Source organism: Lemur catta, chromosome 11 (assembly GCF_020740605.2).
Source record: "Lemur catta isolate mLemCat1 chromosome 11, mLemCat1.pri, whole genome shotgun sequence".
Classification (NCBI taxonomy): domain Eukaryota; kingdom Metazoa; phylum Chordata; class Mammalia; order Primates; family Lemuridae; genus Lemur; species Lemur catta.
In genome coordinates this window covers 2,761,119-2,789,013 of record NC_059138.1, presented here as the reverse complement: position 1 = coordinate 2,789,013, position 27,895 = coordinate 2,761,119, and the positions used below count along the sequence as shown (strand labels likewise).

Genomic DNA, 27,895 nt, shown 5'->3' with positions numbered 1-27,895 from the left:
TTTTCCTTTATGAGTTTTTTGAGGGGAATTGCTTTCAAAAATCAGCTTCTGGATATATTGATGCTTTCTACCATTTATTTCCCATCTGTTACATGGTAAGTTGGGGCATTCTATTATTTTATATCTTTTCTTCCACTAACAGCCACCTTCCCTTCTCTGAATTTATAATTACACATGTATTTATCTATTACATGAGGAAGAACCAAACCTTTAGATATGTCTCTCATCAGAAACATGCCTTGGATTTTATATAAATGAGATCCTCATATATTTAGACCAGAGTTTTTAAAAGTCAGCATAATGTTATTAAAAGTATGTTATTGATTATAACTAAGTTGCCCCAGACAGTACAAAATGTGGACTACTATATACACTAATATCACTGGTGAGTATAGTACAAAATTTATAAGCAAACTATTAGCAAGTAGAGTTTAGTCATGTATCAGAATCATAGTATGCTATAAACAGGTGAGATTTAATAATGACAATGGTATTTATATATCAGGAAATTGATCAACAAAATGCATTACAACTGCAAAATTACAGAAGAAGCCTTATGATTAAATCACTAGATGCTGAAAGGGCATCAGGTAAAGTTTATTAGCAACTCCTAGTAAAAATTCTCAGTAAGATAAAAATGAAAAACTGCTTAAATATGATAAAGTTTATTTACCAAGAACCAACCAGCAGTGAGAACCATTCTAAATGGCAAACAATAAAACTGTTTTGATCATAGTCAGAGATCAAGCAGGAATAATCACCATCACCATTAATATGTTCTTGGAGATACTATAAGCAAACCAGATAATTGAATTAAGAACTAGAAAATAAAAAATTATATTTCATTTTCTGATAATATAATTCTATCCCTAGAGAACCTAAAAGATACTAGTTTAAAAAAAACCATTACGAAAATTTCTTAATGTGGCTGAATATAAGAAATATAGTGTGAAATCAATAGTTTTTCTTCTCACTAATGTTAAGTACCTGTAAGTTGAAATGGAGAAAATATTCCATTCACAATAAGAACAAAAAATATAAAAATACTTAGAATAAGTCTCATAAGAATGCCACAAGACTTAGAGTAAAGCAAACTGTAAAATCTTGTTAGAGATTTGAAAAATATTAAAGATAATGATGTAATCTTAGAAAAGTAGATAATATTGAAAATGTTAATTCCCTTTAAATTGATATCAAACTTTGATACAATCCTAATTAGAACTCTGAAAAAACTTTAGTGTTATTTGACAAAATGATCTTAGTTGTCATATATAGGAATAAACACCTGAAATTACCCATGAAATGTTTCAAAATGTATAGTAACATAGTTTTACCAGAAATGAAAACACATAGTAAAGACATTTTATTCAACTCAGTAGCTATAATAACTAACACTTTGGGGTGCTTGCTGTGTACCAGGTATTATAATTACTTCATTGAATTTTCACATCAACCATGAAGTAGATAAAAATATTACCTCCACTTTACAGAAACACAAGAAGTTAAGAAATTTTCAAAATTTCCCATAGTAAGTGTTATAAACAGGACACAAATCTCAGGCTTTCTGAATCCACAGTCCAAGCTTAAAAACCATCAAACTTTGTCTTGGAATAACAGAAGGTTCCAATATATAAATGAGTATTTGTCATAAAAGCACTGAGGGATGGTAATACAATTGGAACACAATACTGGCATAACTAACTCCCCATTTACAAGGACAAAAAATAAATCTCATTTTCAAATATACAGAATTAAATTCCAATTGGATTAAAGGCTTAAATATTTTTAAAAGCTTATAATTTGGTTTAGCAAAAAGAGAGAACTTTGTAACAAAATAGGAAATCCAGGGCTATTAGAGAAAGACACTCTATTTATCTTGCCATATACAATTTTAAATGTTAATATTAAGGCAAAATCACTAGAAAAATAATGGACAATATTTGCAATCCAGGTAACAAAGGGAAAATATCTATAATCTATAAAGAGTTCTTCCAAATTGATCAGAGAAATATAAGTAAATAATAGAAAATGGACAAAAATATTTCTGGTATAGCTCAGGTGAGCCTGAAACCAAGGCCTGCTTTGCCTGAGAAATTGATCTTTGAATCATAATCTTGGAGCAATGTTTAGGAATGTGCTAGGTGTTTTTGCATCTATTATTTGCACTTGGTGAACTGGTATGTCCACAGCTTAAAATTTCTGCAGCTGTTAAGGATATGGAGACTGGAATGGTCAGAAATGCATGAAAGCATTCCTAAGAATGGCAGTGGTAATCTTCTCAAAGAGCCTAATGAAATTCTCACTGTCTCAGGCAAGATCATTAGCAGTTGACCCCCCATTGAGGAATGTGACCTATACTGATTTCTAAGTGTAGAAAGTTGCATAATTGCTGGGTTTTTTTGTATTATTTTTATGTCAGTCACATTATTGCCACCCCTGTAACAGCTGAGGATGTAATCATTCATTTATTCAGCAAACATTTATGGAACATCTATTATAACCAGTCACTGTTAGGCACAGGGAATTAGCTGTGGCAAAACAACCTAAAATTCTCTTCTTGACATCTGGTCCTGGCCACACAGTATAAGATGATCAGAATTACTCTTCTAACATAAACAACTATAAAATGGGACAAAATATGGGGACAAAACAGTTTTCATGCATTGGACAACCGGCAGTGTACAGCTGTGATCCCTGAGAAAAGGAAGACAAATGAACTATGCCATCATGTGGACTTTCTGCATGAATGTATTATAATTGCTGGCCTGCAGTACAAGGAGGAAAAACTCAAGACCTCAGTCTTGTCGAGTTAAGAAGACAGAGGTCAGAGCTCAGGAAAAAACTATGGCTACAATTTAGGAAAAAGAATACCCCAAATGAGGAAGCTAACTAGAGAATACTCACAAAATCTACATAGGATTCTCTTTGAGCCTTTGGTGAATTGTTGATCTTTACATGTGAAGAGTGAAACATAAGGCAGAACAAAATAAAATTCCAGGGAAAGAATAATTATAGGACCCTATAAGATGAAAATTTCCCAGAGCTCATACATTGTCAGGAATCACTTGTTTCATTTAGCCATGAGACATTAAATAGAGACCTCAGAAAAACAACCCTTTGGGAATGAGACTCAGCACTAGAATACAGTCATGTACCACATAATGATGTTTCATCAACAACATAAATTAATATAATGGTGGTCTCAAAAGATTATAATACCATATTTTATTATACCTTTTCTACATTCAGATATATTTAGATATATGAATACTTAGCATTGTATTACAATTGCCTGCAGCATTAAGTACAGTAATGTGCTGTATAGGTTTGTATGCTAGGAGCCATAGGCTATCCCATATATACTGGGTAATGTAATAAGCTATACCACCTAGGTTTGTGTAAGTATATTCTATGATGTTCACAAAATGCTAAAATTGCCCAGTGATGCATTGTTCAGAATATATATCAATAAGTCATGTATGACTGTAATAGCTACTGTAGAAAAGCTTTTAAAGATCTTAAAAATAAATCTTAAATTAATCCACAAGTAATTAATTGCCTGTCATAAAACATCCAACATTCCTTGAAGGCATACAAAAAAAAATCCACAATTCCATGAGAGGAAACTCAAAATATCTGGTGGTAATTTAAATACACACACACACACACACACACACACACACACACACACACACACACACTCACTCTCAAAGACACAGGAAAATGTGCCTCCTAATGAAGAGAAATATCAGCAGTCAATAGAGACAGACCACAAATAACAGATAATGGAATTAGCACATTAAAAACTGCTAAAAATAAATGTTCCAAATTCTCAAAGATATAAGGGAAAGCATGTGCATGATCATAAGAGACATTGAAGATTGCAAAATACCCAAACAAAATATCTAGAGATGAAAAATAAAATATTAAAATAAAAAAATTCTCCAGATTAACAACAGATTAGACACCACAGAATTTTTTTAAAGCCTAAAGTTTAAGCAATAGCAATAGAAACTATCCAAAACCAAGAACAAAAAAGAAAACATACTTTTAAAAAAAACTTGCACAGCATCTCAATGACTTGTTTTTTAATATAAAGTAGACTAATATGCTTGTAATTAAAGTCCCAGAAAATGAAAAGAGAAAAGAAGGCAAAACAAACTTTTGGGGAAATAATGACTGAATTTTTCCCAAATTTGATTTTAAAAAACTCAGTAAACACCAAGCATAATACACGTAAAGTAAATCACACCAAAGCATATGGTAATCAAGTTATTGAAAACCACATAGGACATCTTAAGGGCAGTCAAAGGAAAGAGACATCCGTACAGAAGAACAAATGTGAGAAATCCAGCAGACTCTTCAACAGAGATGCTGGAAGCCAGAAGACAGTGGAGTGAGATCTTTGAAGTACTGGGAGGGATAAAAAGCTGCCAATCTAGAATTCTATATGCAGGAAAAATATCTTTCAAAAATAAATATAAAGAATTTGCAGAGAAAATCTGAGGGAATTTACTGGCCACAAACCTACACTATGAGAAATTTAAAGGAAGTTCTTTGGAGTAAGAAAAGTTCTACCAGATGAAAAGTCAGATCTACATGGCAGAATGAGGAGTGCCAGGCATGGTAGATAGGGTCAATATATGGCTAGGCTTTGGTGGAAACTTCGGTAAAATTGTTAATAATTAACTAGTTCTTCAACATCTGTTTTGTTTCATCAAAGGGACCTTTACATGTGGTAAAATATGTCCAGCTCCTCTTAATGTAACCTCATGTAAAATTTTTGTGTGAACCTTTTTTCCTAAACACTGACAAAAAGAACAGACAGACATATTAAACTTTTGGAACAAGTTAGAACTTTCTTGGGTGGGACACAACTTTCTTGGGCAGTTAGTAGCATTAAGAAATCTGATACAATTGTCTATGGCCGTACCACCCTGAACGTGCCCGAGCTTGTCTGATCTTGGAAGCTAAGCAGGCTTGGGCCTGGTTAGTACTTGGATGGAGAAATCTGATGCAATATAGGGTGGCATTATAAAGACATATTTCCTGTATCATTATGTACACAAGCTCCCCTTCCTACTCCTGGAGGATTTTAAGTTTAGTTTAAAAGGAAAGAGCTAATTATAAGCTATCTATGATATATAATATAAATATAAAGACATAGATTATAATTAAAAAGATATAACATCCAAACTCTAATCAAAGTCAATCTTGAATGGTTATATCAGACAAATAGGTAACAAGGAATATTACCAGAAATGAGGAGAAATGTTTTAAAATGATAAAGGAGTAAGTTCATTAAGAAAACTTAAGAATCCTAAAGGTGTGTGCAACCAGCAATAGAGCTATAGTATTTGAGGCAACAATTTTTTGAAACAAAAGCAGAAATAGACAAATTCACAATTAGAGTTGGAGATTCCAACCATCCTCTCTGAGTAATTGATAAAATATGCAAAAAAATTAGTAAGACTACAAAAGACTTGACAACACTATTAGTTTAAGGCTGCAGTGAGCTGTGACCACGCCGCTGCACTCTAGCCTTGGAGGCAGAGCAAGACCGTGTCTCTAAAAAATTCTAAAATCACACATGCATCACTACAGACACATAGTTGAGGATCTTTATTTTGCACATTATTCATGGTAACAGCTCTCCGGAAACAAAATTGGCCCTCATTATTCAAAGCTTTCATATTTGCAAACTCACCTTATGTTATAAAACTTACTTGTAACTCCCAAAGTAATGCAGCACCTTTGCTGTCATTCTTGGGCATGGCAGCAAAATATTTCAGTTTCTCACTGTTTCCACTCCCAGCTCAGGTGGAACAGGCAATATTCTGCTTTCTTGTTTTGACTCTTACCCTGTAACCTACTTTCCTTTTTGTGTTCTCTTTAGTGTAGTGACATTTTTTGCATGTTTGTGCTTTATGGTGGTGATTTCATGTTTAAAGTGGCCCTCAGGCATAGTGCTGAAGTACTGCATGGTGTTCCTAAGTACACAAAGGCTGTGAAGTAAGTGCCTTACTGAGAAAATATGTGTTTTATTAATAGATAAGCTTTGTTTAGGCATAGGCTACAGTGCTGTTGGCTACGAGATCAGTGTTAATGAATCAACACTATATTAATATATTCAATAAGGTGTCTGTAAACAGAAACACACAAAAAGCAAGATTATCCACTGATCAGTTGACAAAAATGTTGTGATCCCAGGTTCAAAGGACCCTACCCAGTATTTCCTCTAAATACTATCTGTTAGGTCAGAGTTAGTGGTGACTTTACAGAACATAACTGCTATGAGTAGCAAGAATGGATTGCTGCACTTTGGTAAGGATTGAATGAGTAACTTAAGGTGTGTCCCAAGGTGTGGACTATAGGATATTATGAAACCTTTAAAGATCACTAATTCAGCTGGGTGCAGTGGCTCACGCCTGTAATCCTAGCCCTCTGGGAGAGGGAGGCAGGTGGATCGCTCGAGGTCAGGAGTTCAAGACCAGCCTGAGCGAGACCCCGTCTCTACTAAAAATAGAAATAAATTATCTGGACAACTAAAAGTATATATAGAAAAAATTAGCCAGGCACGGTGGTGCATGCCTGTAGTCCCAGCTACTCGGGAGGCTGAGGCAGGAGGATCGCTTAAGCCCAGGAGTTTGAGGTTGCTGTGAGCTAGGCTGATGCCACGGCACTCACTCTAGCCTGGGCAACAAAGTGAGACTCTGTCTCAAAAAAAAAAACAAAAACAAAAGATCACTAATTCAAGGGAACCCAATTCCTTAGAGTCAAAATTTCCTTCAGGTATTGCATGAGAAAGCTAAGGTGCAGAGATGTACAATGTGACGTAGGATCGTTTCTAACTGTTGTCGTGTTGCTGTATGTTTTCATGTGTCTGTCTGAGCATGGACAGAGTGATGTACAGTAGATGGACAATGGAGGGCTCCTCAGGGTGGCTGGGGGTGTCGCCATGGCAGCGTGCCTGCCCTGCAAAGAGTGGGGTGAGTTGAAAGGAAACACGGTTGATGATGCCACTCATATAGAATGACTTGTGTACTTCGAAGAAATTTGAAGGGGAAAGTGATAGTCCTCTGTGCACTGCCTTGCAGGGATGCCCGTATGGGCAAGTTGCAAAACAACGTGTACGGTGTGATTCTGTGTTAGTGCTGACTCTGCATGTGCTTCTAGGTATGAGTGAGGAAAAAGATGTTTGAACATATCAAAAGGTTGGGAGTCTTGTGGGAAAAGGTTATTTCTTTTTATGCTTATTTCTATTGATTTGTTTTAATGGGTGCAATAAATATGTTTTGTTGAAAATTGAAAAAAATCCAAATAAAATGTGGAAAAGCATCAAATAAATATTGTTAAGCTAACAAAGAAGCGATATAACCATTTTCTTAGCTATATATAAAATATCCAAATATTAAATGACACCAGCAGGCACAGTTTTATTACATAATTCTCAGTAGTTACATGTAATGCTTTAAAATTCTTCAAAATTCTTTTTTTTTTTTTCTTTTAGGAATCATTAAGAGCCATCAGATATGAAATCTCTCCAGATAGAGAGTATGCGCTTTTTGCATACAACGTGGAACCGGTGAGTACTACCTTTTTTCTGTCTACAAAAGAACCGTGTCTTTATTCTGATGCCTCATTAAGTATTTTCCTTGGATCTTCATTCTTAGTGATTTTAAATCCTGCAGTATTTGGTAGGTCCAGGAGTAGTCTCTTTTGTATGTCATACTGCCACCTAGGAGAGAGGAGAGGTATAAAAGTCTGCTTGGCAGGGAAAAAAAGACCACTTATTTTAGGGCTCCTTAGGGAGATGGGGAGAACTTGTCTTTTCATAAAGATTTATCTTAACCTTTTGTGCAGTCATTGTACTTACTGTTTTGGCAGTGCAACCACAAATTTTATCTTAAGAACAAAAAGTAACCACCAGGTTCTTTCTAAACTCAAATAATACCTTAGTGATGTCCTGACCAACACAGTGTTCCAGTGGAGTTGAACTATCACTTTCATTATGTAAGCTCTATTTTTAGCACGTCACATATATGAGTCTCCTGTAAAATTTCACCAGAATTTTCTGTAAAACCTCACCGTGGGCTTTAGTAGCAGTCTGAAACTTCCTAAGCTAGGATTTTTCTTTCTTCTTCTTCCTTTTTCTTGTTTTCATTTAACATGCTGATATTTTAAAATTCATTTTGTCTCTTTAATTTTAAATAAGCTAGGAGTTGAAATTTATTTGTATAAGTCAAGCAGATGTTCAGTTTATAAGAGATAAACAACTTTGGAAATGTGAATTTTAGGAATTTTATTCTATACTCTCAGAGTTCTTCTGCCTTTGTAGCTTTTCTGAGACCGTTCTAATTAGAGTTTCCTGATGCTTCTGGGGGGTAATGGCACCCGGGTTGTAAAGCAGGTCAGAGTGGCTCCTTGGTGAGTTTGAGAGGCTCTCCTCTGTCACGAGGTGGGCAGGCTTTTTGATTTATATCCCACTGGGAAGGCTGGAGATTGGTTTGCATGGAGATGCAAGTCTAATTCTATGGTTTTTAAGATTTCCTTTAGAAGTTGATTTGACAGCTGCCTTATTTATTGGAGATTTCAACTTTATTCCTGCAACTGTAGATTTTTTAAATTCTATTTCAGTTTTCTATTTTTCAGTATTTTAAATGTCTATTATATGAAAGCTTTCATTTTCTCCATCCAAATTCTTTGGAACAATTGGACATCTTTATCTCTTTGATGGGGAGCAGGTGGTGAACTTGACCTTCTAAAAGGTTCGGGACTGTGTGTGTCGCCTACACCCAGCCCTAAACTTGCCTCTAGGTTTCAAGCGTCTGAACATGATGTTCATGGATCATAGACTATTTCAGCTCCCTTCATCACCCTTGGACACCACCAAAAATATAATCTCCACACCTGAACAAGAGAAAGACCCAGCAGATGTTTGAAAGACTTTCATGGATGTGTTCTGGTTGCCCCAGGAGGCACAGCTAACGCCTGAGTGAGGAAATCATAGAAAGACAGATGTTAGGTTATCTCACTAGAGAATCTTTTAATCATTGGAGCACCCCAGCAGTGGGATGCAGTACCTCGTGATGTAGTGAGCATCCTGCTCCCGGAAGCCTTCCAAACACCGTGATGTGTTTGTTCTTCAGGATGTTCTAGAAGGGGTCTCACGTCTGCCCGTTTGGGAGAGGGATGCTCTCATCTGTGGGCTCTGGTTCTGTGCGTGGTAGAATTCACCAGCTTCCCTCCTCTTTCCCAGTGCTCTGCCTGAAACAGTGCCCTGGGTCCCACTGAACCAATAACCATTTTGGTAAAGATCATTTTTCTGCATATGGGTCTTCACCATGCAGAACGCTGGCTGAAATAGGAACCTTGAAATAACCCTTTCTCACCCGGCAGCGCTTGTCAGCATTTGGACTAAGACTGTCCAGTTTGTTTCCCCAAACAAAGAAAAACAGACAATTTGGAGTGGATTTAGAGAACTATAAGCATAATTAAAGTATTGAAAATGTAAAAAAAAAATTCTGTAGAAATGGATACTTTTGACTTGAATAAAAGAAGTATCCTTAGTTTTCAAGTTCTGAGCAGTTACTGAACACATGACTGTCCAAGCAAGTATTCTTTGTTCTTCTGGGGGGAAAATCATAAGGCAAAGAGCTTGGGATTTGGCATGAGAATTTGGAGTTACATATTAGGCAGAGCTCCCTAGCTGGATAAATGCAAATGGAAATGATTTTAGAAAGGGGGAGTGGATTTCAACGGAATAGTCTAGGTCTGTAATTCTGGAATAAGTAGAAGAGATCAGGACTTCTAAGCTGTGTTTAGTATCAGTAATTACTATTAATAGTATATTAACAATACAATCAATTAATAATAATAGTGTGTTATTCTTGGGTGTTCTTTAAAAAAGTAAAAGGTTCCATATACAAATGAACTTGCAAATGCTAGTGAAACAAAGTTAGGTAAGTTTCTTTACTGGAGTATATTTTGAAGTTTTCAATATTCCCATGAGGGTTACACAGTGTTTCCTGAGTGTTTATCACAACATGAGATTCCAGTCGAGTCCTGAGGAAGCTAGAGCTTTTTATTTGGATCCCTGCCTGCATGTTCTTATGTGTGTATCTGAAAGGCAGCTGGTGTATCTTGCCTATATGAACCAACTCAACTCTCATTAAAAAGACTGTCATAAAAATGTTTTAGACTATACCAACTGTCCAATTACTGGAAATCTTTCATTTATTTGAGTGACTGTTTCATTTGCAATAAAATTTCATTATACTGGGTTACTGTTCCACTAAAAAATTCCAAATCTTCCACCCTGCATCCTTCCAGCCCCTGCTCTCTTTGCTGTGTGCCCAAAGGCAGTGGGCTTGGAAGTCCAGTCTCTCCTTTCATATTGCTGAATCCATAACTTGGCTAACATCCTTGAATATACACAAATTAACTAAGTTTAACTATGTCAACCCTATGTTTTATTGATAGCCTCACACGTACCCTTAAAAATATATACGAACAAATCGATTATCGAGTTGATTTGAGAAAGAGTAAATCCCTGCACAGTTTTTCATTTATTTCAGCCCTCATGTAACTGTAGGTCCATAAATGGTATGTCTGGAATATGGAAAATTATTAACAATATCCTGTTTTTATTTATGTGGTACCAGCCTTATAGTTTGTAAAATGTGTTTCTTTACATCTCCTTATTTCATCTCAAAAGATCGTTCCTGCCCCAAAGAGCCAATGTGTGCTACATGAGTTTTATTTTGTTTATTTTATATGTAGAACATAATAACATTTCTCAGTGTACAGTTTCTGAAGAGTTCTCTTGAAAATAAGCTAGATGTTGGCGGAACAAATTTTTAATTTTTAATTTGAAAACTATGTTAACTATGTTCATAGGGAAAAAAACTACTTAAAGCAAAGTTATCTAATTAGAGCAGCCATGTTACTTTATACAGAGGTATATTTGACAAATATGAAAAGTTTTCAAACCTTTTTTGGGAGGAGAAAAAGTTTTTAAATGCAATATCTTAGATCATTTACAAATATTTTTATGTGACTTTCAAAGAGGAAAAAGAACTTATACCTGGAAAACATTCTTCCTTAAAGAATATTTTCTGAAAGAGCTACTGAATATGTGTGAAGAATGTCATTGTAACCTTTAAAGGAATTAATTGGGATGATTGTTCTTACAGCTTGTGGAACATCCTTCTGTTCCAAATAAAATTTTGCCCAAACTCTGGTGAAATTTTAGGATTTTGTCCTAAAATCCCAGTCAGTCACACAGTTCCTCAGTTAACAGAATGGGTTGACACACATCAAGTGATCTGTTTTAGTTATCTGTTGCTGCGTAACAAACTAGCCCAGAAGGTAGTGGCTTAAAGCAGACAGCCTGTATCATCTCACAGTTTCTGTGGGTCAGAAATTTGGGCTCAGGATAGCTGGATCCTTTGAGCCAGGGTCTTTCAGAGGCTGCAATCAAAGTATTTATTATCTGGGCTGTAGTTTCATCTCAAAGCTTGGCTAGAGAAGGATCCATGTCCAGGCTGACTCATGTGGTTGTTTCCGGGGTTCAGCTCCTCACTGGCTCTTTGCCAGAGACTGCTGTCAGTTCCTCACCACGCGAGCCTCTCCGTACAAGAGCTCAAAACATGGCAGTTTGCCTCCTCAGAGGGGCAAGCAGGAAGAGCCAGCCAAAGCATGCCAGCAAGATGGATGTCACAGTTTCTACAACCTAATGTCAGCAGTGACGTCCCCTCACATTTAGTATGTTCTGTGTATTAGAAACAGGTCACTCAGTCCAGGCTACTCGCAAAGGGGATGGATGGATGGACATCCTGGTTCCTTATTCACAGTACCAGGAGCAGGATCACTGGAAGCGATTTCAGAAGCTTCCTACCATACCTTTATAGTCCTGTGTAAGAAAATATAGTTCCTCATATTTACGTGGTACTTAATGACTCTGCTGTCTGCTAAAGGGTATATTGCTTAGAGTATATAATAAACTCCTTTCTTATTTATATGGCCTCTGTTGTAGTCTGTCTTCTGTTGCTGTAACAGAATACCACAGACTAATTAATAAGGCATAGAGATTTACTTCTTACGGTTCTGCAGGCTGGGAAGTCCAAGAGCGTGGCACTGCACCTGGAGAGGGTCATCCTGTGGTGGAAGCAGAAGCGAGTGAGTGTGCAAGACAGAGAGAGAGCATGAGGGGCCAGGCTCACTTTTACAGCAGCCCACTCTGTTGATAACTGACCCACTCCTGGGATGACTACATTCATCCATGCTCGAGGGCTCCTCCCTCATGACACTGTCACCTCTTACTGGGCCCCACCTCCCAACACTGTCTCATTGGGGGTTAAGTTTCCAACACATGAATTTGGGGCCACATTCAAATCATGGCAACCACTAGACTTCCAAGGTGTTAAAGAAGCAAAAAGGTGTGACTATAGCCTAATCTCAAGAGAGTTTGCTGAGGAGGGAGACAGGAAAACCAAGTTCTCCTCACTCCTCTGCAAATGATTTAGATGACCAAGAAGGGGGAAATGACTTCAGTTCTTCCATCAGAGAAATGAGGATAATGAGTTCATTAGTAACTCAAGGAAATTATGGAAATCAAGATGGATGATAACTTACCTACCTGAGTTTTGTGCAAATTAAATGAATAATGTACAAAAATGCCTAGCTCAACTGTTGATATATAGTAGAATCTTTATATTGTTCTTTTATTTTTATTATGTATTCAAGCTCTGTGGAATAAAGATGTTACATAAATCTATAGAAATATAGTGTTACTACGAGTCTCTAAGGAACCGAAGTGAAAACCTTACTTATTTTTTGTGCTACTTCCAGAACCTCAACTTTAGCAATAGACTTAGAGTAAAGTGAGAAATCATCAGGTCATTAGCTGTGGACATATTTCTCGTGGTTTACTGGTACCTTTCTTAAAGGATTTTGTTAATTAAGTTGTGTGCTAAAAAAGGAAAGTGTCCAAAGAAATATTATGATGTTCTTCTTGTCTTGTAAGGATTATACATTAGTAGTTACTAATGACGCCACTTACTTGTTCTGGAACTTAATCGAATAATTTGATAGTCTCACAGAGCTGGTGATCCATGGAGTTGCCATTCCCATCCATACCCAAGTGTCATTTCCACCAGGTTCTATGCCGCCCGCCCATCGCTAGCGACTCTGGCCTGCAGTCCATGGGGCAGACGCTCTGGAAATGGGCCTGTGAGGCCTGAACAGCTTTAGCCATTTTTTCTTCATAGAAGAAGAAAGATGTTTTTCTTTAAGTCTCTATATAAGTCTCTACTTAAACCATTTCCTAACCTGGCTTGTAAACAAGTTACAGACCTTCTCTCATCTTTGTTTTTCACAAAGGCAGATGCTGGTGAAAGATCAGGAAATAGAGTGATCTCTTAGCCCCAGCGGCTTCCCCCTGGGTGGGGAGGGGCTCAGTGTGCAGCTTCTAGGTGCTCACTGCCTTCCATTTGAGATGTATTCTGCTCAGACCTGAGAAAAGATGATTGGATGCTGAGCTTTCCATTGCAGGAATTTGAAGCAGTTTTCACATTTGATAAGTCTCTTGTCTTCTCCTGCGCTGCGGTGGGTTGATATGGCCTATTTTGCCAACTAAGGGACTGTGGAATGTATAGTTCATGGGAAGCCTGAAGAGCACCCTACTGTGGCTATTCCTGATCAAACCCGTTTGGTGAGGTGACCCCGTCTGAATTCCAGAATCTTCAGTGTACCTGTCAGGTGGATTTTCCCATATATCTATATTTGTCTATATCTTAATTAATTTTAAAAATAATATGGGACTTTATAGTAGAGGGATTGGCTATTAATTATCAAACCCATTCTATGGACTGAATTATAGCTGAATTATAGCAATCAGTTCAGGTGAATCTGAGTACACGAGTTCCTATGTTGCAAGAAATATAGCTGTTCTAGTGTGGTTCTGAGGTTTTCTACCATCCCTTCTTCATTGGAACTGATGAAATCCTTGCCCAGGAGTGCCTGAGGGAAATGTGTTCCTTAAATCTCCTGCTGTTGGACTAGTTCCTTCTGCATCGTCTACAGAAACTTTTCAGGGCCCACCTCTGGGCACAGCTGGTGCATGCGGTTCATGCTGGACGTGCCCCTATGTCAGCTGGTGTCAGAACCGCAGGGGGTTCTGTCCCTGCACCTGCAGTTGCCTCAGAGGGCAGACTGAAGAGCAGAGTCCCTGTGTGGCATGTCCGCCGTGGCTGCTGCTGTCCCTGCATCAGCCCAGCAGCTGCTGCCATAGCAGGAGGTGACTGTCACCTTCCAGGCGTCCTCCCTCCTCCCCGCTGCCCTAGTGCTGCCTGGAAGCGCATCCCACACCCCATAGCCATCACTCAGAAGCCCCTGCACGCTGTGATTAATTTCTGTGTCTTGATTCCAGCCACCTGTCCTTAGCAGCAGAACTGTAAAAAACGGTTCAGATTGTTCTGTTAGCACACCGATATTTGCTCTTTGACTATATAAGGCCTGCTTCTCTGAGACTCTTAGTATATTAGATTATTAAAAATGGTCATTATTGATTTCTGAACTGTGTGTTTTCACATAGCTCTTAACTAAGCATGATGCATGTGGTTTCACAACCTTGTGAAAATCAAGTTTGTCCAAGTCCTTGGCAAACTATTTAAAGGCTACACCCAGGTAAGGCAGCGTAAGATAATTCTGGTGTGGATTTCTGCCACACATGGACTTGGTGTCTCATGTCGTGACCTGCCCAGCGGCCTGAGGACAAGGGACATTCTTTCTGTTCTAGTCGTTCATTGGCTGCTGCTGTTTGGTTTTTGTTTGTTTTTGAAATTATACGTTTTTTAGGGGTTTTTTGTTTTGTTGGGTTTTTTTTGTTGTTATATTGTTTTAACACAAAAGTGGTTCAACTGACACGCAAAATTTTCTTGTTTTGTTGTTTATTTTTATCTATATTTCTACTCAGATTTTCGAGCTAAATTTAAGAAGGAATTTAAGTCTAGAAAAATGTAGCACACCAGTCAAGGTGGGTCACACCTGTAATCCCAGCACTCTGGGAAGCCAAGGCGGGAGGATCACTTGAGCTCAGGAGTTTGAGACCAGCCTGAGCAAGAGTGAGGACTGCATCTGTACTAAAAATAGAAAAATTAGCTGGGCATGGTGGCGCATGCCTGTAGTCCCAGCTACTGGGGAGGCTGAGGCAGGAGGATCACTTGAGCCCAGGAATTGGAGGTTGCAGTGAGCTAGGCTGACACCACTGCACTCTACCCAGGGTAACAGAATGAGACCCTGTTTCAAAAAAAAAAAAAAGGAAAGGAAGAGGAACGGAAGGAAAAATGTAGTACAAACATTGATTCTTTTCTCAACATAATATGAACTTTGTTAAGGTACTTGTGTGTGTGTGTGCGCGCGTGCACTGCTCTGGCTGAAGGGGACAAATACAAGACTTTACCTACCTGAAGTGTTCTGTGAATCAAAAAGTTTAAGGCTTTATACTTTTGGGTATAGTTTCTGCAGAGTTCCTGAAATATTTATTTGTATCATGTAATGCTACAAAAGGAGCCATTTTGGGCATAGCCACAGGCAGCAGAAAAGTCCTAATGAGACCGTGCTCGCAGGGTGGCAATAAATGACAGCCTGTGTCTGTGATTTGTGGAGTGTAGAAGACGTCCTACGTACGCCACTCCAGCCCGGGGCACCTCTTCAAGTCACCTCCTAATTGGTGTCTCTGTTTTTCTTGCCGCCGTCCAGGCCGGTCTCCACCGCACAGCCAGAGTGGTCTTTTGAACAGGTGACTCAGGTAGTGTCCCCACCTGCTTCCACAGCCTCACCACAGTGCCGGGATGCTCACTCCCTGCAGAGACCTCGGCCCCATGGCGCACACTCCGGCCCGGCCACAGTCGCCTCCCTGTGGACTCAAACGTGCCAAGTTCCTTCCAAACTTGGGGCCTTTGAGCTCAGTGCGCCCTCTCTCCCTGGAACATTCAGACCTACAAGGAAAGGACACTTCCTTTTTGCAGTGGAAAGAAAGGAAGTACCTGAATACGTAGGTAGGTTTGCTTGTAGGCTTGGTGGTAGAAGGACCATTGAGTTTCTTTCAATGCATTCTTTTGTTTTTCCCAATAAATGTTGAGACCATGTCACTTGTTGAGAGTGATGACGGGAGAGTGGGTGGGTGTGGGAAAGTGTGGTCTGCAGAGGGAACAGCATGAGAGTCTCGGACGGCAGGAGGCAGGCGCCCTGTGAATGCGGGGGACGCCAGGCTCGGGGGGTCTGTAACCAGGAGGCCGCGGTGCACCCCGGCAGCCCAGGGAAGCTTGTCCAGGAGCGCCCAGTGGCTGCCCACCTCCACACAGGGCCCACGGCCGGTGTCACCTGGGACTGGGAATGTGGTCGGTGAGTGGGATCAGGACTTAACAATATTTTCAAATGAGTGATTGTCACCACAGGTCATGGCTCTCAGCTGGTCACAGAGAGAGGGAAGCCTGGAGGGCCACAGGTGGAAAAGGGTGGGGTCCGTGGATTGGCAGCCTCGAGCAGGGCGGGGAGTCTGCGTGGGCGCGAAGCTGGAGCAGAGCCGTGGCTGTCGGGGATGAGTGTGGGGTGCTGCTGCGAGGTGCTTGTGACAGTAAGGTTAATAGGAGAAGTGAAATGACAAACAAGGGGTCAAGGAGCTGACGGGTGTGGAGGCAGGTGTGCCAGGGGGATGCGGGGGTATGGCCTGCAGGACTCTTGGGGGCGTTAGTGGAGGGGCGGAGAGCCCTGGGGACTGCTGGGACCCACAGGAGGAGGAGGAGGGAGCCCCTGTTCCATCTTCTACCCTTTGGCACGTGGAAGGCTGAGATGAGGAAGAACCTCCGCTGAGGGGAGTCGAGACCCCTGAGAGCCAGGCCCCGTGCAGCAGGCAGGAGGGGACTGCACGTGTGACGGTGGCCCGTCGAAGGGCAGGTGTCTCAGGGGCGCAGTGGAAGGTGGGGAGACGAGAGGCAGGGAGGGGGCTGGATCCTCCTAGCCCCGTGGAGATCTCCGAAGGCAGCGCTGAGGAGGGTGGCTGCTCTCAGCCTCCCGCGGCACGGCAGCGATCACGTCACCGTGGTGGCAATTCCTGCAAGCCACCCGCCTGTGGAGGGGCTCTGAGGCATCTCAATTAACCAGTGAAGTTGGTGTAATTGGCAATAAAAGAAATGAAAAAGTACGAATGAAGAGGGAAGCGGGTTTGCTGCGTGACGCAGGGAGATGTGAGAACACTTAATCACTTGTATTGTGAATGGCCGTCGCTGTCATGTCAGGAGGGGAAAAACGATTCAGACTCTTCTTGAGAGATTTGCTCTTCAGTTCCAATTAGCAGTCCTTTGTTGTGGCTGAGCGCTCCGCAGCGGTTACACGCAGACTCAGGGCTGATTAACATGCACCACACCACTGAGGCCTCCAGAGCAGCAATCAGGACTTAGGGACTTCACTGTGGATCATTATCGCTTCTTCATGCTCAGAGCATGTTTATACCACTAAAAACCGTGAGGGTTGATCACTGTTGTGAGTTAGGACCAACTCCATCTGTGGTTTGGGGCTCCAGCTGCTGTCAGGAGAAGGATTTAACAAAATGTAAAATGAGGATGCCATCAGGAGCGCCACCAATGGTACCACGTATCGCCGTTCTAGCACCGGGTAAAATTAGACAACCCGCTTCTAGAAACAGGTTAGGACATGCTTTTGCTTTCCTTCTATAGGCAACTAAAATCATTATTTTTATGATAGTGAATAGACTTTCCAGAATGTCATTTTCAGAATTTTATTGGGTTCCCACTTCTTTCTCAGTGTTTTTCACAACGAGTGCACTGTGCCGTTTAGAAAACTCTTTGTGCGTGGCATACCAAGTGCCTTGGAGTTTTGTAGTTTGAGCCAATAAGACATTTTCGTTTCCTAATGGTCTCTTTTCTGCCTTATTCTGTGGCTTTATTCCTGAGAGTTTATGATACAGCAAAACAGGGAAGCAGGAGGGAGTGAGCCTCGGTGCTGCCCCGGCAGGTTCTAGGGGTTCATCTGCTGTGACAGTGCCTGGAGCCAAGTCTGCAGCACAGGTTTTGAATTTGTGGAAATTAATGAGCACAGCGATGAGTTGCTTGAGTGATTCCTAAATTGGGTGCTGCCTTGGGTCTCTCAGTGACGTGCCTCTACCGGACAGTGGTGCCGATTTAACAGACACCAGAGTGCCTGTGTTTGCACGGTTTCCCTCTAGCGTGTGCACACACCGTGTGCCAGTCCGAGTGAGCAAGCGAGTGGGCGTGCGTGTGCCTGCACAAAGGGAGCGAGTGGCAAGTACGTCCTTCCTAAGCGTGGGAGACGGAGGGAAGTTTGCAGGGTTATTCTTCCTTCAGCTCTGCAATCTGCTGTGCGATTAAGAAATTATAAACCGGAAAAATGGTCATTCTTCTCAGTAGAAAGAGCGTGGACAGCGGCCAGGCGGCACTCCACAGTCGAGCTGTCCACCTGGGCAGCACACGCAGAGCTCCCAGAGGCTCTGAATCGTTTCTGGCTGCCGTGACAGAGACCCGAGAAAATCAACTGTCAAAAGAAGAAAAATATTTTATTTTCTTAACATTGGAATGAAGAAGTCTGCAGGTATTGAACTGCGTGAGTAGATTTGGTAGATATGTTCTAGCTCTGATTAAATGATTTCTTAGGTGAGGAAATAAGAATGAATTAGTGAAATCATCCAATATTTTAATTCACTAAATGTTACAATAATCAGTTTTACTTGCCCCTGCCCTGAATTTAACCAATTGTGGTATCCTTGGAGCCCACGAGGTTGTTAGAAGCCAGGTAAGCGGCTGCCGTTGGCAAGCCTGGCCCTCGAGTTCCCGTGCCTGGAAGGTCGGCCGCATCCTCCGCTGACCCCAGGGAGCCCAGGGTGTGGGAGCAAGCACGTCCCAGCACAGGGAGGAGCACAGGGCAGACGGGGACGGGGCTGGCAGGTACCAGCACCTTCACAGGTATTTAAATGCCATTCCTTCCCTCTACCCCCGCCAAGGATATTCTACACCAGGGTGGTCCCTTGTGTACGCTGATGGGACAAGCGACAGGCAGAGATTCGCAGAGGCGGGCGGGTTATCAACGTGACCGTGGGACGCTGGGCAGGAGCAGGTGAAACTCCCGTACACTCTGCAACAAGGTCTTCGAAAGAGCAAACTCCTTCCCCAGATTGAGGCCGTTGTCCCCGGATTAGCAGAGGCCCCCGTTCCCCTGCAGGGTGAGGCTCCTGTGGGGGTGGGGGTGAGCAGTGGATTAGGGTTAGTGAGGCTTCAAAATCACATCGGGTGTCTGACGATCTGTCTCCCCCACCCCACACACGTGTATGTCCTAGTTCAGAGGAAAGCGGACGAGGGGCTCAAGTCAGGGAAGATCGGTGGGGAAGACAGCAGGGGTGGAGAGAGTAGGAGAGGGCATCGCTACGAGGTCACACCTGGTCCCATGAGTGTCTGAGAGGGGCTGAAAGTGCCCGGTGTGGAAGGAAGGCAAAAGAAAGGAAACGGCAACAAAGAGAGAAAAGTCCATTTAAAAATGCAGAAACTGGTCCGTCTGCCTGTGTGAGCCTTCGCAGTGGCTGTGGCAGCCACTTTGCCGGGACGACCGCACATCCAGGCGTAGAGACAGCCGCTGTGGCTGCAGCCCGCGGGTTCCTGCTGCCTGACGTGCACTCGCTCCTGGAAGGTGTTTTCAGAGCCCGGGAGCCCAGGGCGGCCAGGGCAGGCGGGGTGGGGCAGGGACAGAACAGGAGACCTGTGTGCACTGCATCTTAGGGCAGGAGCAGGGGGACTCTATGGGGGGAAAGAAAGTGCAGCAGGGTCCTGGGCGCACACAAGGGTGTGGGGAAAGAGCGGCAGGAAGCAGGGTTCTTCCTCTCGGATCCTGCACTTAGGGAAGGTGGGCAGCGCGATGCCATCAGCGACTCGAGGAGAAGGCGCGTGTTACGGAAACCGAGGGAGGGGACAGGAGCAGCAGAGGGGAGTGAGGCCAGCTGGCCGTGCTGCTCTGCGTCCTCCGGGGTGTCAGCGCACGAGCCACGGGGGCTCTCGGCACCTCGAGGAGGCCCAGGGTAGCGGGATGCCTCGTGGACTCTCAGCCCTTTCCACAGATTCGCCTTGGAGGGTGAGAGCTTATTAGCTCGAACTTTTAGTTGCAGCAAAGAGCTTTCTGAGCCTTTCAAGCTCTTTAACACAGGCATATTTTCTCCGCAGTCACGTGTGTAATGCAGCAAAGAGACTGAGATCGGAGAGTAATTGCTCCTGGAGGGGAGCCCGGCTTGGGTGTTGTGCCCGCCCGTAAACAGCACCTCACTTTAGGTCCTCTCTGTCCCAGAATGCCCCGAGGTCACTTAGGAAGCCACCTGCCTTCCCCTGCTCTGTCAGAAACCAGGATGTTGGGGTGTCCTGCCCGCATCCCCAGCGTGTGGCTGCCCCTGGGCAGGGTTAGGTCACCTTGTCCTGGGCTGCCCTCAGCATGGCTGGGAGGGCGCTTCCTCGAGGACAGCCACCGCCTCTGCGTCCACGCTGCGCACACATATGTATTTAGAGACGTGTCCGGCCCAAAGGTCACCAGCCATCGCCTACGCCCTGAATCCTGGTTAAAACAGTCTTAAAAAGTGCACACTCTGAGGAGCAAAGGTGTCATCGGGTGTAGATGGAGTGATACCTGGCAGAAGCCTGGAGACAGAATGGCGCTGGAGGCGTCTGTGGACATGACTGAGTGGACAGTTGGCCCCACTCGTGTCCAGAGGCAACCACTTCTTACAGCCCTCTGTGAGCGAAGAACAGGTGGGGACAGGAGTAAGTTAGGGTGCAGGATTCTCGAGAGGGCTCCATTCCTCCTACCCACTGGGCTCCCAGAAGAGGACAGAACGCTCCTCTCGGCTCTCTCCAGACAGGACTGGGGCGCAGGAGCCAGGAGAGCAGGGCCGAGTGGACAGAGGAAGAGGGCAGCCCCTCACCTCGCTACCTCCCATGCCACTGCCTCCCCCTCCCCTTCCTCCTCCTCCTCCTGAGCCTCTCGCTGTGCTTTGGGTCTCAAGCTTTCCCGGCTCTTGTGACGTCGCCCTCCCCGTCTCAGCTGCCACCGTGCCTTAAGCATTTAAGTTACTCAGATCTCTCCCGTCTGGCAACAAGGCGGAGAGGAAAGTTCTCTCTCAGTCCATACCCATCTTCTCCTACTACCCGTCCCTTCCTAGTGAAACCACCAAAGAGAGGAGGCGCAGACTGGCACCCTGCGTGCTCCCTGCTCTGTCTTCAAGTGCTGAGTGCTCAGTCTCCCCGACAGGCAGGGGAAGCACAGGGTTCACCCCCATTTCACAGATTAGGAAACCGGGGCTGAAGGGGATCACAGGGTTCCTCCGGCACTGGGGTTGGGGGACAGATCTTCCTGTCTACAGCACCTGCTCTCGAGGGCTGTGCTACCCCCAAGCACCCACGCTCTGCCCTTGCCACTCCTTCCTGCCCGAGTCCATCGGTGCTCACCTGTGTGAGTGAGCGCGCACTGCCGTAACAAAATGCCACAGACATTTGTTTCTCACGATTCTGGAGGCTGGAAGCCCAAGATCGAGGTGCCAGCAGGTTTGCTTTCTGGTGAGGGCCCCTTCCTGTGTAAGTCTGGGGGCCCAAACATTCAGACCGTGTGCCAGCCTCCTCGGGCCTCCTATGGCTCATCCTGTCGGCAGAATTTGAGGCTCCCCAGCCCCCCTCTTCCCAGCTGCCTGCCCTCTGGGGTCAGTTTGGATGCTTCCTGCACTCACACTGCATTGGGTTCCCCGAGTCCTACCCAAGGTTGCCTCATCTGCGCATGTGCCTGACTCTCCCTGGCAGCTGTATCTGCCCTGCAGCTATGCCTGGGCTGTTCCACCCAAAATGTGACCCGCTGACTGGCAGCGGAGGTCTCGCCAGAGGGTCTCACCAGGAAGTGTGGTGGGAATGCGCCATCCCAGGCCCCAACCCAAACCCTACACAGTCAGAATCTGCACCGAGGAGATCTGGATGCGATTCGGATGTGCACGGCAGTCTGAGCCACACTAATCTAAATGACAAATCACACCTCTGGTCCAGATCTCCTGGGAGCCCGGAAGGCCCCCCAGCATGGTGTGTGCATGGAACTACCCCCCCCCATCGGGTTGCTGTGGCCACTCTGGGGCCCGAGCGTTTGTGTGAAGGGAGCGTTTGTCCGCGTCGCTCCGGAAGCCTCCCCTGGCAGCGGGCAGCGTCAGCTTCCGTGGTTTTAATCTCTTAAATGCACTCTGTTAAGCTGTGCATATAAGAGATCTTTTCTGTTGAAATATCTTTTAAAGGCTTTCATACTACAGAGGCGTTCAGTGTTATAAATATTTTAAAATGCCTTGTAGCTGATCTCTGTAATTACTCAGCACAGAAGGCGTCGTGCGGAGACGCTGCCTTAGCGGACTGTTGTGACGGTGTTCATTAAACGTCTTCCTGGACTTCAGTTTAGGAGCGTATCCTTACATAGCGTGACACAAAATTGAATTTTTCTTTCTCTTTTTCTATGTTTGCAGTTTTGTTTGGTGTGTAGTTCTGTGAGTTTTAAGGCCAGGATAGACTCATGTAACCATCACCCCAGCTCAGGACACGGGGCAGCCCCGTTGCCCCAGAAATCCTCTTGTGCTGCCCCACTGGGGTCAGGCCTTCCTTCCACCCCGGCCTTTTGTGGGACCTGTCTTCTGTCCCTGTAGTTTGGGCTTTTCTAGAATGTCATATAAATGGCATCAAACAGTATGTGAAGACTGGCGTCAAAGTGGAGGCTATTTTTTATGTCCAAATATGGAGCAAATCTTAGGCTTCTTCAGCATATTATTGTCCTCACAGTCTTGGCATTTGGAGTATTTTTGCTCTAAGAACTTGTTGTTTTGATGAAATACACAGTAGTAGGTTAAACTGTGGAAGACATGGTTACTGAATTAACTTTGATATCAGAAACCGAACAGGCCTTTACTGCCTGCACCCTGTGTGCAGTTGCAAATTCCCCACCCTCAGAAAGTCTGACGAGACAGAGAGGAACTTGCAAAAGCTAAAACAGACAGGTGGAGTGGGTCTGTGTCGTGGCCCAGTGCCTGTGAGCACAACAGTCACCCTCGGTCTCCTCGGGGAGCTGGTGACCAGGCCCCCAAATCCACGGTGCTCAAGTGCCTTATAGGCAATGGTGCAGCATTTGCGTGAAACCTACATGCATCCTCCCGTGTGCTGTACATCATCTCTAGATCACTTAGGATACCCAGCACAGTATACACGCTATGGAACTAGTGGTTATACTGTGTTGTTTAGGACGTAATGACAAGAAAATTCTGTACATGTTCAGTAGAGACTCAGCCATCCATTTTTTCCTGCATATTCTTGATCCAAGGTTGGTTGAACTCACAGATGCAGAGGGTCGGATAGAATTCCAGAGGAGGGGTCTTTGGGGGGATCCCACGGGAAGCTGGAGGCAGGGCACTGCGGAGGGAAGCACGGAGATTTCAGTTATTAGGGTGGGAGGAAGGAAGGTGGGAGGAGGAGGGAGTCCAGAAGGAAGACCCCCAAGCACAGGCTGGGGTGAGGATGGGCACAGCGAGGGCAGGGAAGTGCTCACCCAAACCCTAACTGTGGAACAGACAGAGCGTGACTTTGAGAGGGACAAGAAGAAAGGCTGGGGTGGGGCTGAGCACTTGGGGTCCATCCTTGCTGCTGCCATCCTAGAGAGAGAGCTGAGGGGCTACTGAATGGAGGGACAGGCCGAGAAGCAGGGTGGGATGCCCTTTGCGCTTTTCACCTGGGGACATGGGCCTTTCTGGGAATGGCCCTCCCTGCTGGCCAGCCCCAGCTCGCGCTGCATCCTTGCCACATGTCCTGAACACCCACCGTCCCTGCTCACTCAGGGTTGGGGGAGACACGGGTTACAGTTTTGGCCTTGTAGGCAGAGGGGACAGTTTGCTGGAGGTTGTCTGGGATGCTTAGACTCTCTTGAAAAAGGGACAACGAGTTGGCCCCTCCCTTGACCACTGTCCCTGCTGCCGGTGCAGCTATGACGTCCGGCATGAGCACATGGGGCGGGTGTCAGAGCGGGGCAGAGAGCACCGTCAGTCACCGCTGTCCTCTGGGCTTGTTATGCTAGTAGGGTTTCTGTCACTTGGAGCTGAATGAGTCCTTGGGACTTTGTCACTGTTTCCTCCCCGGGACCTCTTCCCAACCTGGTCCAGCGGGTGGCCACTTCAGTTCAGAAACTTGACTTGTGAGTGAGTGAAGGCCTCCCCAGGGCCCCAGCGTCAAACCCAGTGAGTGCTCGCTGAGCTGGGAGCTCCTCGTCGCCAAGCTGATCCTTACTTCTCTTTGCACCTGGAAGTGAATGGTCATCGAGTATCTGCTGAATGACTGAGAGAGTGAACGAGCCAGAGGGACAAGAACAGGGAAGACGAGCAACGACTTTATGAAGTCTCACTAAGTCACGGCCTTTATTCCACCACGGAAGGAGGCGCAGGGTAGGTCAGGACCTTGACTCTGGCCACCAGGCTGGTGGTTCCTGTCACATTCGTCATCAAAGCCTCGCCATCAGTCCCCGCGGGGCCAGCGAGTGCACATCACGGGCTGCAGTCAGTTCTGCGCGTCGAGACGGTCTCTGCCTATAAGTCACAGGCTATTAACTCGCTTGATCTTGTCTGACCCAAGAGCTGTGTGGCTGCTTTGTTCCTGAGCCGAGGTAGACTGGATGATTTTCCCAGTGATTCGGGGCCCTCCTCCTTTCTCTCTGTTCCCACCGTCTTTGTCTTACCTGGGCTCAGCCTGCAGCTTCCTGCCTCCCCTTCCCCTGTGCACCCCACGGCCTGTTGCGGTGACGTTGCCTATGAGTGGTTCCAAGCGTGACACCCCTTCACTCGGAACACTGTACCTGTGCTTGAAGACCCAGCACGAGTACTGCCTCCACCCTGGAGACCACACTGGGCTTTAGTTCTCGACACCCAACCTCCCCTGCTCTGGCCAAAATCACACCCTAGACCCGCAGAGCTGAAACGGATGGTTCTGCCCACTTCCCACTTTACAGGTACAGAAGAGAAGTCCAGGAAGTGGAAGTTGACGCATCCGAAATCATGTGACTTGTTAGAAGTAAAGTCAAGGTAGCCCAGCAAGTTTTCGCGTAACATCACGTCTCCCTCTTCCTTGCTACATGTGGACGTATCTCGGCAGCCGGCAGACACAGCTCAGCGCTGCCTGCTTGCCACGCGCAAGGGTATCTGTTTCAGACACTCTGTGCCAGGAACTTGTCGGAGGCTTGAAGCAGAGTCCCAGAAGGCAGGATTGCCGTGGGCGCCAGGCTTTGCAAACAGGCAGCTGCAGCCGCGGGCAGCTCCCATCAGCTAATGTGTGTGTAGCAGAGCCAGGCTTTGGTGGTTCAGTTTCTCCATCACATCTGCTCACCCTGGCAATCATGGAGAACAGCTACGGGCAGATCTCAGGCCAGCATGAGCCTCGCAGCCTCTGCTGCCAGCTCAGCCTTGCTCATTAAACGGGTGGGGAAGAGACATGCTGTCACCAGGCTCAGTAAACACTGCTTTCTCCACCCTGCCCCAATCATAGGGTGTCCCCAGAAGTGTCCCCACCGAGGAGCGAGGGATCCTCCGCTGGTTAAAATGGCTTGTGCTGAGAGATGGTGGCGGTGGACACCCTGTGAATATTTTATTTATAATCATCGGAAGGAGACTGGTGCTCCTGGATTCCTTCACAATTCCTCTGAACGGCAATGTGATGTTTGCTTAGTGTGTCCCTTCAGGGTCTAATATGCACCAAGGTCTCCAGCACCCTCAGTGGGGTTATTTTCCTAGCCATGGCAGTGGGAAGGAACCCTCATCCTCGGTTTCTCATTATCGACACTTGCCTTTTTGTTAGCTTGTGATTTATTCTAGGACTTCATCCAACAGGTTATATTTAACTGTCTACCTTAGACTCAAGACATTTTAAAAATGTCCAGCTATATAAAAGAGCAAGCTTTTCTCTTGAAACCAAATATCCATGGGCCTCACTGAATTAATGATTTATGTATTCCTAAAAAATGATTTTGTAAACTAAATCAAAATGTAATTGTAATTTAAAAATAAACTGTGGTCTTTCTTTTTGTGTCTAAAGCTAGTAATTGCCTCATGTTTATATTCATGCAAATCCTGATGTGCACGGTCACCTGGTGGCTTGGTGACTAAAAATTTTCTCCACTAATGAACGTAGCTTATTAAAGTGTGATAGACTAGTCTCTTCTCTGAGAGCCATTTAGCCACAGAAAAACAGAATCAGGTTGCTAAACACTGTACCCCTGTCAATCAGTTTACCCACATCTTTCTTTTAGCTGTCACCTGAATGTGTGTTCCTAGGTTCGTTGGTTACTTTTGTTTGATTTCTGTTTTGTTATTCACTGGGTGGGAGGTGCTTACCAGCTTCTGCGCTTGTCTCAAGCCTCACGAAAGAGCCCGGGCGAGCCCTGCCCCCCTGCTGCTCAGGAGGACTGTGCGTTGAATGCATATAAGCAGGTGCCTTCCAACACCCCTTTCCCAACCTCTCTCAGCATGGACACGTACTTTGTCATGTGCTGATTTTAACATAATCTGTGGTTCATAGCACCCTAGAGTTTTGAGATCGAAGGGACGTTGGCAGATACCCAGGTCACTGTCCAGCACCTCATCTCTGGGAGGGAGCTCTCCTGGCTCTTGTGACTTAGTTGTGGCGGCACAGAGTTCATCCTTGTAGACCAACCTCTCCCAAGGCTGGACGGTTCTGATTTTTGCAAAGTTCTTCTTTGGCTAAGTCTGCTTGTGAAAGCTTCCCGCCTGCTGAATCTCACTCTACCTTTCACACAGCTGTGTCCACTGGAGTTTTCTGCAGCAATGAAAATGATCTATCGCTTTTGCTGTCCAAGATGGTAGCACTACCCACATGTGGCTCTTTTTTTTTTTTTTTTTTTTTTTGAGACAGAGTCTCACTCTGTTGCCCAGGCTAGAGTGCCATGGTGTCAGCCTAGCTCAGAGCAACCTCAAATTCCTGGGCTCAAGCAATCCTCCTGCCTCAGCCTCCCGAGTAGCTGGGACTACAGGCATGCGTCACCATGCCCGGCTAATTTTATATATATGTATTTTTAGTTGTCCAGCTAATTTCTTTCTATTTTTTTAGTAGAGACAGGATCTCACTCTTGCTCAGACTGGTCTCGAACTCCTGAGCTCAAATGATCCGCCCGCCTCGGCCTCCCAGAGTGCTAGGATTACAGGCGTGAGCCACCACGCCAGGCCACACACGTGGCTCTTGAGCATGTGAAATGTGGCTGGTGTGACTGAGGAATTCAATTTGTAGTTTAATTTAATTCTAATTAACTTAAAATTACATAGTCACTTATGGCTAGTGGCTGCCCTGTCGGGCAGTGCAGTTCTAGAGCAGCCCTGAATGAAACGTTTTCTCCATCGCTACTCTGCGGCCTGCAGATATTTGAGGACAGTCCCCCATGCGCATCCTCAGTCTTCCCTATGTGCAGCCAAACATGTGTCCCAGAACAAGTCTCCAGAATCCTGAACGGCTGGTCACCCTGGATTCACTTTGTTAAATGTCTGCATTAATGGCCGAAGTAATTAACTGAACAAATCAGTAAACGCATAAGTGAGTTTCATTCTCCATGTGAATCTCATCCTGTCGAATCCTCTTGTCTTCCTACATGAACGGAGATTTTTGGTTTTATGATCACGGGTGGGGAGGGGTGTGCAGAGGGCAGGACCAGGGAGGAGCCTGTTCCCTTCAGTGTCCAGCCCCCACGCCCGTCCCCACCTGGGAAAAACACAGCCTTTGTTTGCTCTCAGGCGTCATCAGCTTATTAAAATAGCCATGCAAAG

At 44.7% G+C, this 27,895-nt stretch overlaps 1 protein-coding gene across 3 annotated transcripts in view; it reads left to right on the top strand.

The window, feature by feature from the left end:
- Nucleotides 1-27,895, top strand: part of DPP6 (dipeptidyl peptidase like 6) — a 616,516-nt gene that overhangs the window by 375,043 nt on the left and 213,578 nt on the right. For all 3 annotated transcript variants that reach the window (XM_045564622.1, XM_045564624.1, XM_045564623.1), the window contains exon 5: nucleotides 7,511-7,585. In XM_045564622.1, the coding sequence (XP_045420578.1) occupies nucleotides 7,511-7,585 (75 nt within the window). The remainder of the gene's footprint in view (nucleotides 1-7,510; nucleotides 7,586-27,895) is intronic.